Here is a 14,128-nt window from a genome sequence, read left to right as displayed (position 1 = left end):
ATGAAACGGACACAGTAATTAATAGACTTACCACATGGATTGCGATTTCTCAGGGCACCTCTACCGACGGGTGGATGCGGGAGGGGGAGGCGAAGCCCCCCTTGCCATCCCCGCGCGCGCGCGCGCGTGTGTGTGTGTGTGCGTGCGTGCGTGCGTGCGTGCGTGCGTGCGTGCGTGCGTGCGTGCGTGCGTGCGTGCGTGCGTGCGTGCGTGCGTGCGTGCGTGCGTGCGTGCGTGCGTGCGTGCGTGCGTGCGTGCGTGCGTGCGTGCGTGCGTGCGTGCGTGCGTGCGTGCGTGCGTGCGTGCGTGCGTGCGTGCGTGCGTGCGTGCGTGCGTGCGTGCGTGCGTGCGTGCGTGCGTGCGTGCGTGCGTGCGTGCGTGCGTGCGTGCGTGCGTGCGTGCGTGCGTGCGTGCGTGCGTGCGTGCGTGCGTGCGTGCGTGCGTGCGTGCGTGCGTGCGTGCGTGCGTGTGTGTGTGTAAAGCATTTTTTGTACCACATGGGTTTGCGACTGTGCGCATTTGTTACTGTATCCGTTTGGTCTGTGTCCGTTTGTTACTGTGTCCGTTTCACTCAGCCTGTTGTGTCCGTTTATTACTGTGCGCATCTGGGACGCTCTCTTGCGCTTCGGGATCAATTGCTTGAATTGTTCCGGAGCGTTGGATTGCGAAGATGGGCGAGTACCCATCCCGCTATGTTGGATAGTCTGGACCCCGAAATCTGTAGTCAGACAATGCTTTCATTTAAACTTATCGAGGATTAAGCGCTTAAGGTTCTCGGCTTCCGTTGGCACTTAGTGCATTTAGATAGTTTTGGGTTTCAAATTAACCCTTTGAGTAGGAAGTGCACGAAGCGTATTATCTTATCAGAGATGGCGCACATCTTTGACCTCTTTGGATTCTTGGCTCCATTAACCTTCGCCGCGAAGCGGTTAATCCAGCATCTATGGGCTTTAAAGCTTGATTGGGACAACGAACCCCCCCTTAGATGTTCGTCGCCAATGGATGCGTTATCAATCGGAGTTCGATGAATTGGCCTCCATTCGTATACCTCACACATTCTCCGCGAGTGATGCCGCGAATTTGATGGTTTTTGCGACGCGAGCGAACAAAGTTATGGGTCCGTGGTGTACTTACGTATGATTACGTCTTCTGAGACAAAAGTAGCGATTCTTTGCGCCAAATTTAATGTGGCGCCGTTGCGCGCTATTTCCATACCCTGTTTGGAATTCTGCGTAGCGTTGCTTCTCGCAAATTTAATCGTTTATGTTTTGCAAGTCCTACTTGCAAATAGACATATAGAATTTGATGCTGAGTATGCCTGGTTCGATTTTATGATAGCTCTATACTGGATCCGTTCTTTGTCGCATCAATGGAAGACCTTTCTTCGCAATCGCGTAGCTCGAATACAGGAGAAAATGTCGGTTTTAGCTTGGGGGCACGTTGCTACCGAACTCAACCCGGCGGATTGCTGTTCCCGCAGACTTTTTCCCCGCGAACTCAATGGCTAGTTCAATGTGGTGGAGAGGTCCCGAATGGATGGTGGATTTCGAGTTTCGAACCGAGCCTGTTTTTTTTCAGAGGAATCTTCCGAACGAGGAAGAAAAGATTGTGTCTCTCGTCACGCTAGATCTATCGAACTCCATATATTCATTGCTAGATAGATTTTCGTTGTTAGACAAAATTTGTCGAATATTAGCATACGTCTTACGATTTGTAAATTGTTTTAGCACCAAGTTCGGTACCCGCGACCTTGGCAGTGGATCAACTTGAATGGGATCTCACGTTATTATTCATAATAAAAATCGTACAATTGGATGTTTTCCACGATGAGATAGATCGGCTTAGTAGAAAAAAAGGATCCCTAAGCATCTTAAACTCGCTTTCTTTTTTGCTACTGCGGACGTTCTCAGGGCGCAAAGTGGGCCAGGAGACCAGAAAAAGTGCAAAAAGTCAAGATTTTATCGGATTTTAATAAAACTATATATAGGAATTTTTGAGGTCGCTAATAACAAACATAATGTCAAAATTTAAAAATTTAAAATGGCGGATACAATATGGCGACTAAAATTAATAAAAATTGGTTTGTTTTAATATAAAACTGGATAGGTATAGATAATATAAAACTGAAGGTTGCTAATAACAAATATGATTTCAAAACCTAAAAATTCAAAATGGCGGATCCAATAATACGACACAACATCTTCACCAAGAAATGTAAAAACATGGCAATTTTAATGCACATTTTTTATCAGAAGTTTTCGAGGACGCTGATTACAAATATGCTTTTTAATTTTTTAAATAAAAAAAAACAAAAAACAAATGGAGTCCGATGATGTCCTGCAACCTTCTCGCAGTAGATCTCAGAAACTATAGTTATGTTAGGCTAATCGCGGGCAAATTTGATAAAATATTTGATTAAAATTTTTAATATCCTATTTTCATAGACATCCGACCACTTATATTTATTTATATTACAATAGACTTTTTTTGTCACTTTGATTTTGTCATTTTGCCATTTGATTTTGTCATTTTGAATTTAGAATTTGAATAGCAAATTTGTAATTAAAGACCTCAAAAACACTTAAGAAAAAATTTTTATCCAAAAACAAGTTTTTGCATTTTTGATCTGCCATTTTGAATTCGCCATTTTAAATTAAAAAAATTGAATAGCATGTTCGTAATTAGCGTCTTTGAAAATCTCCGATAAAAAATTTGCATTAAAATTGCCATGTTTTTGCATTTCTCATCCGCCATATTGAATCCGCTATTTTGAATTTTTAGATTTTGACATTAATCTACAAAATATATTACATATTATTCAACAATTCTGAATTAAACTTAATTTTAACATTAATATTAATATAGTACACAATGTGCAAAAATCAATTCTTTACATCTTACATGCGCGTATAGTCTCGAATTATTATAAAATTCTTCAAATTATGCAAAAACGGGTAAAAGTGGACGCCATATTTTTAAAATACATACTTAAAAGAATTTAATACTACTCGATTAATGTCAATAACTGGCGAAGTTTAGGGGAACCATAATTTGAAAATATGCGCAACCTATCAAATTTCAATAATAAATGAGTATAAAGGTATATCATTTTTTTAATTCTTACACTATTTACTTTGAACTACATTATAATGATTTGTCTATATATAATAATGGATGAGAAGTAATAAAAGACTTTTTGTTTACGGAAATACAGCAATGCTAATAAAATATTTGAAAAGTAAAATTTTCAATTGCATCCATGATTTTAAAAGTTTATATTGTTGTCAAATATAAAGCAACCGATCAAATCGAATGAAATTTTCCAAATAACTATTTTCGACTATCAGGATTAAGACAGGACATTTGTCTGATCTTATTTCTGGAATCGACTTTTGGCCACTTTTTCTGGTCTCCTGGCCCACTGTGGGCAGTAGGATTGCACACTCGGTACTTCTCTTTGAGACCAAGCACCCTGCCCTATTGCCTAATAAACACAGCCTCACTGACTTCGTTATAGAACACGTGCACCGAGCTCGTCTACACCTGAGTAGGCGCACGATGCAATATTTGCTTGCTCAACAATTTTGGATCCTTGGAGTGCACGGCGCGATCAAACGCGTTCTCTCGGGTTGTTATAGACCCGGGATGTTTCCGTTGACGGTTTGCGCGAGACGTTGGCGAATCCGCGTACTATCCAACCTTTCATGGCAAATTTACTGGTCGAAAGAGTTAGTCGAGCTAAACCATTCTCAATAACTGGCGTAGATTTTGCGGGACCCGATAGTCACTCGAGCCCAGGGGGTCTCTTTCTTCAAGGTGTACGTATGCCTCTTCGTTTGGTTCACGATGGGAGTATCCCGTTTGAACACGTAACAATTGGACACGGCTTGATTGGACACGCGCAATTGGACATGGCTCAATTGGACACCGCACGATTGGACACGGCACGATTGGACACCGCACGATTGGACATCGCACGATTGGATACCGCATTATTGGACACCGCACGATTGGACATTGCATTATTAAACACCGCACGATTGGACACCGCACGATTGGACACACACACACACACACACACACACACACACATTCACATGTGTGTTTGCAGATTTCTAATACAGTTTACATGGGTTAGCGACTTGGACGGGGTGGGTGCGGGAGGGGGGCCGAAGACTTTCCACGCAAAACGAGATGCTCCTAAAAATACGTATATAGACATTTAAAATTCAATTTTTTTTCTGACAGATTGACGCTTTTTCTGCCAGATGTTTCTAAGGTTAGATAATCTGTCATATGATATATAAATGTTTTTTACTAGAAGACTGTGGTGTCCAATAATGCGGTGTCCAATCGTGCGGTGTCCAATCGTGCGGTGTCCAATAATATGGTGTCCAATCGTGCGGTGTCCAATTGTGCGGTGTCCAATCGAGCCGTGTCCAATCGTGCGTGTCCAATCGAGCGGTGTTCAATCGTTACGTGTCCAAAAGAAGGTCACCCGTTTACGATTAAGGCAATATACCTGGAGACATCCTTTTCGTTATCAACAGACTCTTTCTTTGCGTTGTGACGCTTTGTGGCCCGACGTTCGCTATTGTATAACGATTGTGAACTTATTGTAAGTGAACTAAAAAATCATATGTGTCTCGCGGCGGAGCGAGAAAAGATAAGATGGTCATTTAATCCTCCCTCCGCACCCCACTTTGGGGGTGTCTGGGAGTCGGAATTCAGTTCGTTTAAAACGCACTTTTGACGGGATAGGGAATTAAATTCTATCGAAGAATTCACTACGGTCCTCAATCAGATAGAGGCCATTTTGAATTCCAGGCTTCTTTGTCCTATGAGCACCGATCCTTCGGATCTCGAGGTCATATCGCCGGGCCATTTTCTCACCATGAAACTGCTCGTATCAGCCCCGATCTGACTCCGCTTTTGATGAGTCGTTTGAGCCGATGGCAGCCAATTTAAAGAATTCACCAAGATTTTTTGAAACGCTGGCATAACGAGTATTTCAATACGCTGCAACAGCGTCTCAAGTGGTGGACCCCCGCCGCTCCACTCGACGTGGGTTTGTTGGATGGCTCGATCCTGCGTCCCCTGGTGAAATTGTGCCTGCTGCCGCTGAGCATTTTCCTAGGGACGGCGAATACTGATTAAAACACTCGTTGTATTTTGTTGAGTGGTACATTCGGCGCTCACGTTGTACATATTAGTCGATAAATTAAGTTTGCTTCTTTTACTTTCTTTTTTTTTTGTCTTGTATTTAGTAGTTCCCAGTAGTTTTGCTTTAGTTAGTAAGTTAGTTTACAAGTGTACGATTATCATTACGTAACTTCGAGTTCGGGTTGACGGTTCGCGCGAGACGTTAGCGGACGCGATCGTTTCCCTGTCAATATTCGCAACTCGCCCGACTCGTGCTTCCCGCCCGCAGATGGGATTCCTAATTCTTGGGAAAATTTGATGCTCGCTTGCACCGTGTCTCGCGAGCCGAGGAATGCGAGAACATTCGCTCTTTGGACGTGGTCGAGTCAGGATTAGCTTGCCTGCCGTGCCTGTTTGTCTGCCTGCTCTGCTGTTAAGCATCGAGAGCTCACCGGCCGCCAGAAAGATCGCAATCGACCATGGAGAAAGCATTTCCCAGGAGGACGCCGAGCCACGATACGGTGAATTGCTTGCATTCGCTTCTTTTCTTTATTGCTTCCCGCGTTGTTTGCGCATTGTACTCGACTGTTTCATTGCCGGTTAATCGTGAAAGGGAGACCTTTCTCCTTTTGGTTCTTTGAGTTTGTCGATTTGATTAGTATTTTCGCGAATCCGGAAATGGTCTTACACTCCCCCCCCCCTGAGCATGAACTAATTATAAACTAAAAACTAAACTTTTAAAGAACAAAAAAATTTAGTTGATGATCTAATCTAAAGTTATGATCTAATTCTTTAAAAATTGGTATTTTTAAACATTGAAATACCATCACAATTTATATTTTAAATCTGTTTAGACATAAATCAAAATGTTTCAATAACCGTTTTATACCATTTTCAATACCAAAGTGAATATATCTATCATTATTTATTTTTTAAATGTTGTGAGCAGCTTGTTTTCGCGTTTGCATTTACACTTTTTGCATCACGCGGCAAATCAGATTCGTAACCATGATTACGAAGAACTTATAGCAAATTATTAAATGATTGATGGGATATATTGTCTTTTATAACCCATAGCCTTATATCATCAACTAATTTTTTTTATTTAAACATATTTCTCAATTAAAATTAAGCTCAATCTTGATTATTGGGTACATTTACATTTAATATATCATATATCATCATCAATGCTATAGGAAAGTAAATCAATCTTTGAAATATGTGATGTATTAGCTGAATCAGCGACTATAATGTTAATAAAAAGTTTAGTTACTTTTTAACGAAATAATATCATCTGAATTATAATAGTTATTTTTACTTTCTGTTGAAATAGTATCTGAAATTGTATATAACATATGAATAGCAAGTGTTACATTATTTGTTATTTCTATGTTATATTGCTGTAATAAATGGTGTTTATTGGGTTGGATTTATGTTGAGAACAAAAAAAATTTTTTATATTGCTCCCCACATAGAAACGAATCCTCCAATGGACGCCTGTCATGAAAGTTTAGAACTTCCAGTGGACGTCCATTGGACATCCAACACAGAGCTATTGGAAATCTACAGTTCCGCATTGCGTATGTTCATTGGACCTCCACTGGACGTCGTCAAGGATGCCTATTGGAAGTTGAGTGGATTGTTGGTGGAGGCTTTATGGAACCTCGATGGACGTCTGACGGATGTTTTGTGGATCATTACATATAAAAAATGTATTTTTAACAAAATGTAAAAGTCCCTTTATTCAAAATTATTTTATACTTAAAACCCAGATAGACGTCCAGTGGATGTACACGAGACGTCTTTTTTGGACATTGAACATCCATTTTTGGTACAAAAGGGGTCTGTCGGACGTCTGATGTATTTTCATAGGTTACACGTTTTGCACAACTTCGGATACTTACAGGACATTCCAAATACGGCCGTTTTCGTACTTCTTTTCTACTCAACAGTAACTTAATTGAAAATAATAGAACAATTGATATTTTGTTTAAATCTAGTCATTTATTGATTAATCTTAATGACTAAAATAAAATCTTTGAATTATAATATTATATACACACTGAGAAAAAAGCTTTGTATTAGCAATAAAAATTTGTTTACTGTAGCAAAAACTATTTGTTAGTATGTCACCAATAAAATCATTGGTTATGATGCCAATATTAATTTGTTGAATTTATTTAAAAATACAAAATAATTTTGTATGATGTACCGAGATCCTTATTGAAGACTAGAATATTTTGTAACTGAAACCAAACTTCATATTACTACCCGTGTGGAAATTTTGCCAGCCACTGCATAAGACTGAGGATTGAGGATTAAAATTTTGCTTGTATATTTTCTCAATTCGCGGAAGTTCTCTCCGAGTTGCAGAAGCCTAAGGAATTCTCTTCGAGTAACAAAAATCATACTACACTTTGCTGCTAGGTAAGCCTAGTAAGTTCACTACACACAGCAGAAGATAATTCGTCGCTGTGGGTAATCTTTTATGGGCCTTTTATGTAAATCTTCTCACGAGAAGGAAAAGCATCGGCGCTCTCATTAAGCAGCGATGTCGCGAACTACGCGGCTGCTACGGCCAGTGCGGCCGCGGATGCTGCACGCGTGTGTGCTATCTTAACAAAATTGTTTAATAAAAAACAACTACACACTTTGGAATAATTTTATTTTTTTTGTTACTATTACTACAACTTTTCTCTGTGCATTTTCCATTAATGAATCATTTTATTGATATTACTAAAAAAATTTTTTTGTAACTGCAACCAAACTTTATATTATTATACTTAATACAAGTGACAAAATAATTTTGTTTTGTCAATTCAAAAAGTTTACCCAATTTTGCTCGTTTAACCAAAAAAGTATTAAATTTTGCTATCTTAACAAAATAGTTTAATGAAAAACAGCTATTTCTGGATAATCTTATTATTTGATTACTATTACTATAACTCTTCTTTCAGTGTAATTATATAATATATTAGTGTAATTATATAATATATATAGGTGTACAACTTTGCTTCCACCGTTTTTTTTTTTTTTAATTCGAGGCTGTGCAAGCGCGCAAGCGGCGATTCGAACTCAATCGCGCCCGCGATCAGAATCACCGGAACGACTCAGCGTTGAGCCCGGAGTGCGGGGACCTCGTGAACCTGATGATTACGAGCGGATTTAAGCAGGTGATAAAATGATTGAGGGATGTCTCAATTGTAAGTCACTTTATTTAATTCGTCGCACACAATGTTGGGTTTCCGTCCGTCCAGCGTAAGCGCGCCACCGGATTAGATAATTCCTCCAGCCACTTTGCCGACAGGCGCGTTAACGGTTTTCAGCATCTTCAAATCGCATCAAGGCGCGTGGAATCGCGATGGATCACGACGCGATGGTTGGAGGGCGACGTCCAAGCGCTTCGAGTTCGCGACCAGCAGCGCGCTCAAATAATTCACATTCAAACTAAATACTTGATGTCTATAACTCGTTTATAACTCGTCGCTCGCGCTCACACACCGCGGATTCTTAACCGTGATAAATACTTGAAGTTTGATTATGCGATAAATGCACTCGAGAAGGGATACGTGATTTCGACTTGACTTTGAAATGCGCGGAGATGGCAATCTGTGTACCACAGATGTTTAGGGCCGACTAACTCCCGCGACGCGGCACCCTGAGATCGAACGAGAGCATCATGCTCCTGCCCGGTCCAGGCCATCCCGCGTATACGAGCATCTCAGGGTTTACAAATAAGATGGAATCACGCAGATGCCACGAGCGAGCGAGCTTTTCGTATCCTCGCTCGCACGCGGCACCCGAAAATATGGTGACCGAGTGCTCTCGCGCGAACAGAGGCTTTATTGTGAAAAACTGGTTATACATTTACGATTCAAAGTATTGTCCATTGCTGGCCACTACTTTCTCCCATCTTTCTGGCAGCATACAAATCCCGCGTCGAAAAAACTGGTCATCTTTTGAGACGATTCACGAATCGATCCAATTTTTCACTTCTTCATAAGAACGGAAGTGCTGATCAGCCAGGCCGTGTGTCATTGATCGAAATAAGTGATAGTCAGAGGGAGCAATGTCCGGAGAATACGGTGGGTGGGGTAGGATTTCCCATTTCAACGTTTCCAAGTATGTTTTGACAGGCTTTGCGACATGGGATCGAGCACTGTCATGCTGCAAAATCACTTTATCGTGTCTATCGTTGTATTGCGGCCATTTGTCTTTCAGTGCTCAACTCAAACGCATCAGTTGCTTTCGATATCGATTGTCTGTGATTGTTTCAGTCGGTTTTAGTAGCTCATAATACACTACGTCGAGCTGGTCCCACCAAGGAACCGTGGTCGGTCTTCGACGTCAAAATCACTGTTCTTGAAGCGTTGAAACCACTCTCGGCACGTTCTTTCACTAATGGCGGCCTCACTATACGTATTTGAGAGCATTCGATGAGCCTCAGCCGCAGATTTCTTTATATTGAAGAAAAAAATTGAAATTTCCCGCAAATGACGAGAATTTGGCTCGTAAGCTGACATTTTCAATCGAGAATAACTTTATGATGCAGACGCAAATCGACTAATATTTCGATGGCATTACGTTTACAAATGCCTAAGCTTATTGTATGATGTCTATGATCTATTTATTTTGACCACCACTTACCGCTACAGCCATTTATTGGAAAACGGCAAAAGCAAAGTTGTACACCTATACAATAACTTAAGTTATTGTAGAACGATTTCTCCTCCATTAAGCAACAAAATCTAACTTTAAGAACTTTATTCACATTGTTTGTTTTTGGCATCTATGTGTCTAGAATCTCCAATTTTGTGAGTACAAATTGCAGAAAAGATTTGGAAAGAGCACCCTGAAAAACCCTTATATACCAATTTTTATGAATATTGGGTGAACAGTTCTGAAAGGGTTAAGAACAAAAAATATTAAAGAATTATATGCAACAAATTTTTTTATTTTTAAGTTTAAGTTGTGTATTCTGTGATTTATTTTGGTGTGATGCATTGCATATGAAATTTTTTAATTTTGTTAAGATTCAGAGAATTTTGTACCTTACAATAATATCTTCATCGCGTAGCGACGGTTGCTTTGTTCTCCACCGCGCTCGCGCTTCCGTTATATCCGTGCGTGCACGGATATTTTGATATTTTACTATTTTCCGATAATAATTATAAAAGCTGTACATGGAATCAAAAAATATTAGAGTGCTTTTCGTCTTCGATTTTCGTGGACTGCATGATGGTATGAATATTATGCGGAGGTTTATTAACACCCTGTATATATAAATAATATGCGTAAATTTCAAATTTTTTCATTATCACTATCTTTCTTTACAAAGATTATACTTTTATTTGAAACATTCTTTGTAAAAAAATATTTTTGGAATTGTTAGTGATTCTCATGTTACATGAATTACTTTTTATGTGTTTATTTAGATACTGCTACTTTCAAATTTTATATTTCCTTTATTTCGTCAACAATACATTTAGTTGTTTTGTTTACAGATAATGGATTTAAAGGAATTAGAATGATGATTTACATATATATATATTGAGAAAGTTTTTACTTCTCAAATAAGTACCGTTCCTAACACACAAGAAAATGAATAATCTTTCCGGACAATTCCGCAAAACAACATGGGATCCTATTCTCATAATTTCTCAGATAATCGCCGTGCAAAGTGTCATGTACTTTTGCCTCGGATTCTGGATTGGGATCATCGCGTCGATGTTGGGTTGGACAAAATCGTTGGATTACGTGTTTCAATATAAAGAGATACATGTTCGTGACTTTGGAGGACAATTAGTTATTGTTATTTTTGTTCTGAACGCTTTTGTGGGCGCATTTGCATTATGGTGGCTAGTGCAAAGAACGAAATTATGCATGGATTTTGCTTGCACAGCCCACTGGATCCATCTAATTTGTTGCTGGATGTACAACGGAACTTATCCGACGTCTTTTAGCTGGTGGTGTTTAAATCTTGTATCATTAAGTATAATGTGCGTCTGCGGAGAGTTTCTTTGTATGAGAACAGAACTGCAAGCAATACCTTTAAGTATGAACAGTCAAAAGACAGCCTTATGAAACACTAATGTAAATAAAAGTTTATGAATTAAACAAAGACAAAGCTCTTAAATAAGTCTTCAGTATATAATGATGGTAGAAAAAATAGGTGTACTTGCTCTTGTCATTGTTTCTTAATTTGTAGACACATGCATTAACGCTTGAACAAAATATTGTTTATTTCGACAGCGGTATGTATTAAAAGTGTACCTATATGTATAGAACATGTTTTACAATTAAAAATTTTACAAATAAGAATTTGTTACAATTAAAAAAACAATGACAAGAGCAAGTGTATCTATTTTTTCTGCCATCACTGTATATTCTCTTATTGTCTCTCTCTCTCCCTTTTTTTCTCAATCTCTTTCTCTGTTGAAATTTTTATTATAATAAAAATAAAATTTGTAGGAAGGATAATTTAAATCTTTCAATGTGATTTAAGTGACAGTTTTGTCCAATTAAGTCATAATTCTTTTAATGAGATTTTGCGTGTATTTTTTTACAGATTTCGAAATGCTTTTTGAGAATTAAAAGTATACGTTAAATAAATAGTAAAGGTATACGTATAAATAGTAATATAAAAAATAATATCATAAATTGGACTTTATTAAGGATGAAAAAAATACATATATAATCTCATTAATAATGTACCTTAATGATTCTATATTATCAACGCTAATAAGTTTGATCATTTCAGCATACGTATTAACCCATTAAGGACTATCAAGAACCTAAAAACTCTGGACTTAAAGTAATTGTCTGATTCAGAGCATTAGATCGAGTTATGAAGAAAATGCTATAATCTTTTTGTCGGTCTTGAATTTCAAGATGGCAGACTAATATGGCGGATTAAAATTTTAAAATTATCCGTTTATTACATAAAAAAATTGTACATAGAGGTTTTTTGAATTGTTAATTACGAATTCATTGCCAGAATTCTAAAAATTAAAATGGCAGATGTAATATGGCTGTCAGAGTTTCTCAAAATAGCAATTTTTTAAATAAAAATTGCTTTTGGTCGCTTAATTTTTGCATTTTGTAAACTGCCTAATATTGTACCTAATATTGACATTAGCTGAATCCAAGGCGTATCAACGACATTGGCAAGATGATATTGTACCTCCCTTTTTCAATTAAAAAAATTTTTTAATTAAATTTTTTTTATAATTCATTTTTTATTCATTTTTTTTTTGTTTTTTGTTATATAGATTCTCTTCAATGAACATGTTTAAAACAAATTTTTTTTTAGTTCAACTTGCTTAACCTTTCGTTGACCTTCTAGATGTAAGCCACCTATACTGTAACTTTGACGCTCTGTACCTTTTCCAATTTTTAGAATATCAGATCAGTGGTTTTATTTAGTACTAGATTGAAGAATTAACTACCGTTTAGAACTATTACATATGTGTGGCAAGCGTTAGTGTTGTCGTAGCTGTTGTCAGAAATAGGTTATGAATGTAAACCATCTATGTGTGTTAAAGACGTTAGTGTCGATTAAGCTAACAAATATTGTGTTTTTGGCTATTTTTGTTAATATTTATTGTAAGTGTATCTTATAATGTTTCTAAACTTTTTTTTAAATTTTGTATATTTATTTCACATAAATTAATTTATGTGAAATATTATAGTTTAGTCGATCTACTGACTTTTTTAACACACTGGGTGGTTCGCATACCTGTCTTTGACGACAGCTAAGACAACACTGACACTTGCCACACATATGTAATAGTCATAAACTATTCCAATTCTATTTATAAGTATTTTTTATATTTTTTGCCAAACAATAAAATGTTTTTATGAACATTTCTGGTTTTTTATTTATTGAAACAGCTTCCATACGCAAAATAATTTTTTCAAAGTTTACTAAAAAATCATTTTCTTTCAAATTCCAGCTAGGAAAATGACGCAAACTTTGCACAAATTTTTCAGCAAACTCGAGCAAACCTTCGCAGCAAAATTACGACAATTGTGTTAGCTTTTGCTGACAAGGTTTGTCGTAAATAGTATGACGCATATTTTACGCAATTAACAGTAAAACTTAGTAGTAAGCTAGTAAAGCATAGCAGCAAATTTGTAACAAGAACAAAGCAAACCTTGCCGTACACAATATAAGAATGGCATTCACTTGGACACAGTTCAAGTGGACACGGTTTTTTGGACACGATATCTTGCACACCGTTCATTTGGACACCGTTCAGTTGCATACCGCTCACTTTCATACCGTTCAGTTCGACACGAAAAGAAACGGCACACACACGCGCGCGCGTACACACACACATACACGAGAGGGGGTGCAAGGGAAGCCTTCGGCCTCCCTCCCGCACCTACCCTGTCGGTAGGCTGCCCTCGGCATAGTTATTTCTCACTGTGTCCAAGTGAACAGTGTGCAAATAAACGGTGTGTAACTGAACGATGTGCAAATAAATGGTGTGTAACTGAACAAAATATTGTGTGCGCAAAATATTGTGTACAAAAGCACCGTGTGCAAACGCACCGTTCCCCAATATGATAGCAAATTTATGGCAAGTACGGAATAAATCTTGTTGAAATTCAGATCGATGAAAATGAAATATTGGACTGATTAGTTCAATATTATAATATATGTGAATGGTGCAATCGTACTTGGTTCTCTGTTCTCGGCGAGCCCCTTTTATTCACCCAGTAGGTGAATCTTTTTCACGAGAAATGCGCCATTTCGAGGTAGATAGTGAAATTATCCAGAAATAAAGTGGTTTTTGTTAAAACTCGATAATGCAACTTTGTTATTTGCATAAAATATGCCTCATATTATTTGCGACAAGCCTTGCCAGCAAAAACTTAGTTATTTGCAAACACACTTTGTCGCAATTTTGCTGCAAAAGTGTGCTCAGCAAGTTTTACTTTGTTTTTGTTACTAATTTGCTGTTATTCCGTGCTTAGCAAG

General features: G+C 38.0%; 1 protein-coding gene across 2 annotated transcripts in view; it reads left to right on the top strand.

Annotated features, from left to right (window-relative positions):
• LOC105836550 (protein SYS1 homolog) overlaps window positions 1-11,281 on the top strand; it is a 51,639-nt gene extending 40,358 nt beyond the window's left edge. For both annotated transcript variants that reach the window (XM_036289279.1, XM_036289280.1), the window contains exon 2: window positions 10,647-11,281. In XM_036289279.1, the coding sequence (XP_036145172.1) occupies window positions 10,744-11,226 (483 nt within the window). In that variant the 5' untranslated portion in view covers window positions 10,647-10,743 and the 3' untranslated portion in view covers window positions 11,227-11,281. The remainder of the gene's footprint in view (window positions 1-10,646) is intronic.
• Window positions 11,282-14,128: the final 2,847 nt, after the last annotated feature.

Source organism: Monomorium pharaonis, chromosome 7, assembly GCF_013373865.1.
Source record: "Monomorium pharaonis isolate MP-MQ-018 chromosome 7, ASM1337386v2, whole genome shotgun sequence".
Lineage (NCBI taxonomy): Eukaryota > Metazoa > Arthropoda > Insecta > Hymenoptera > Formicidae > Monomorium > Monomorium pharaonis.
This window is presented reverse-complemented; position numbering and strand designations above follow the sequence as displayed.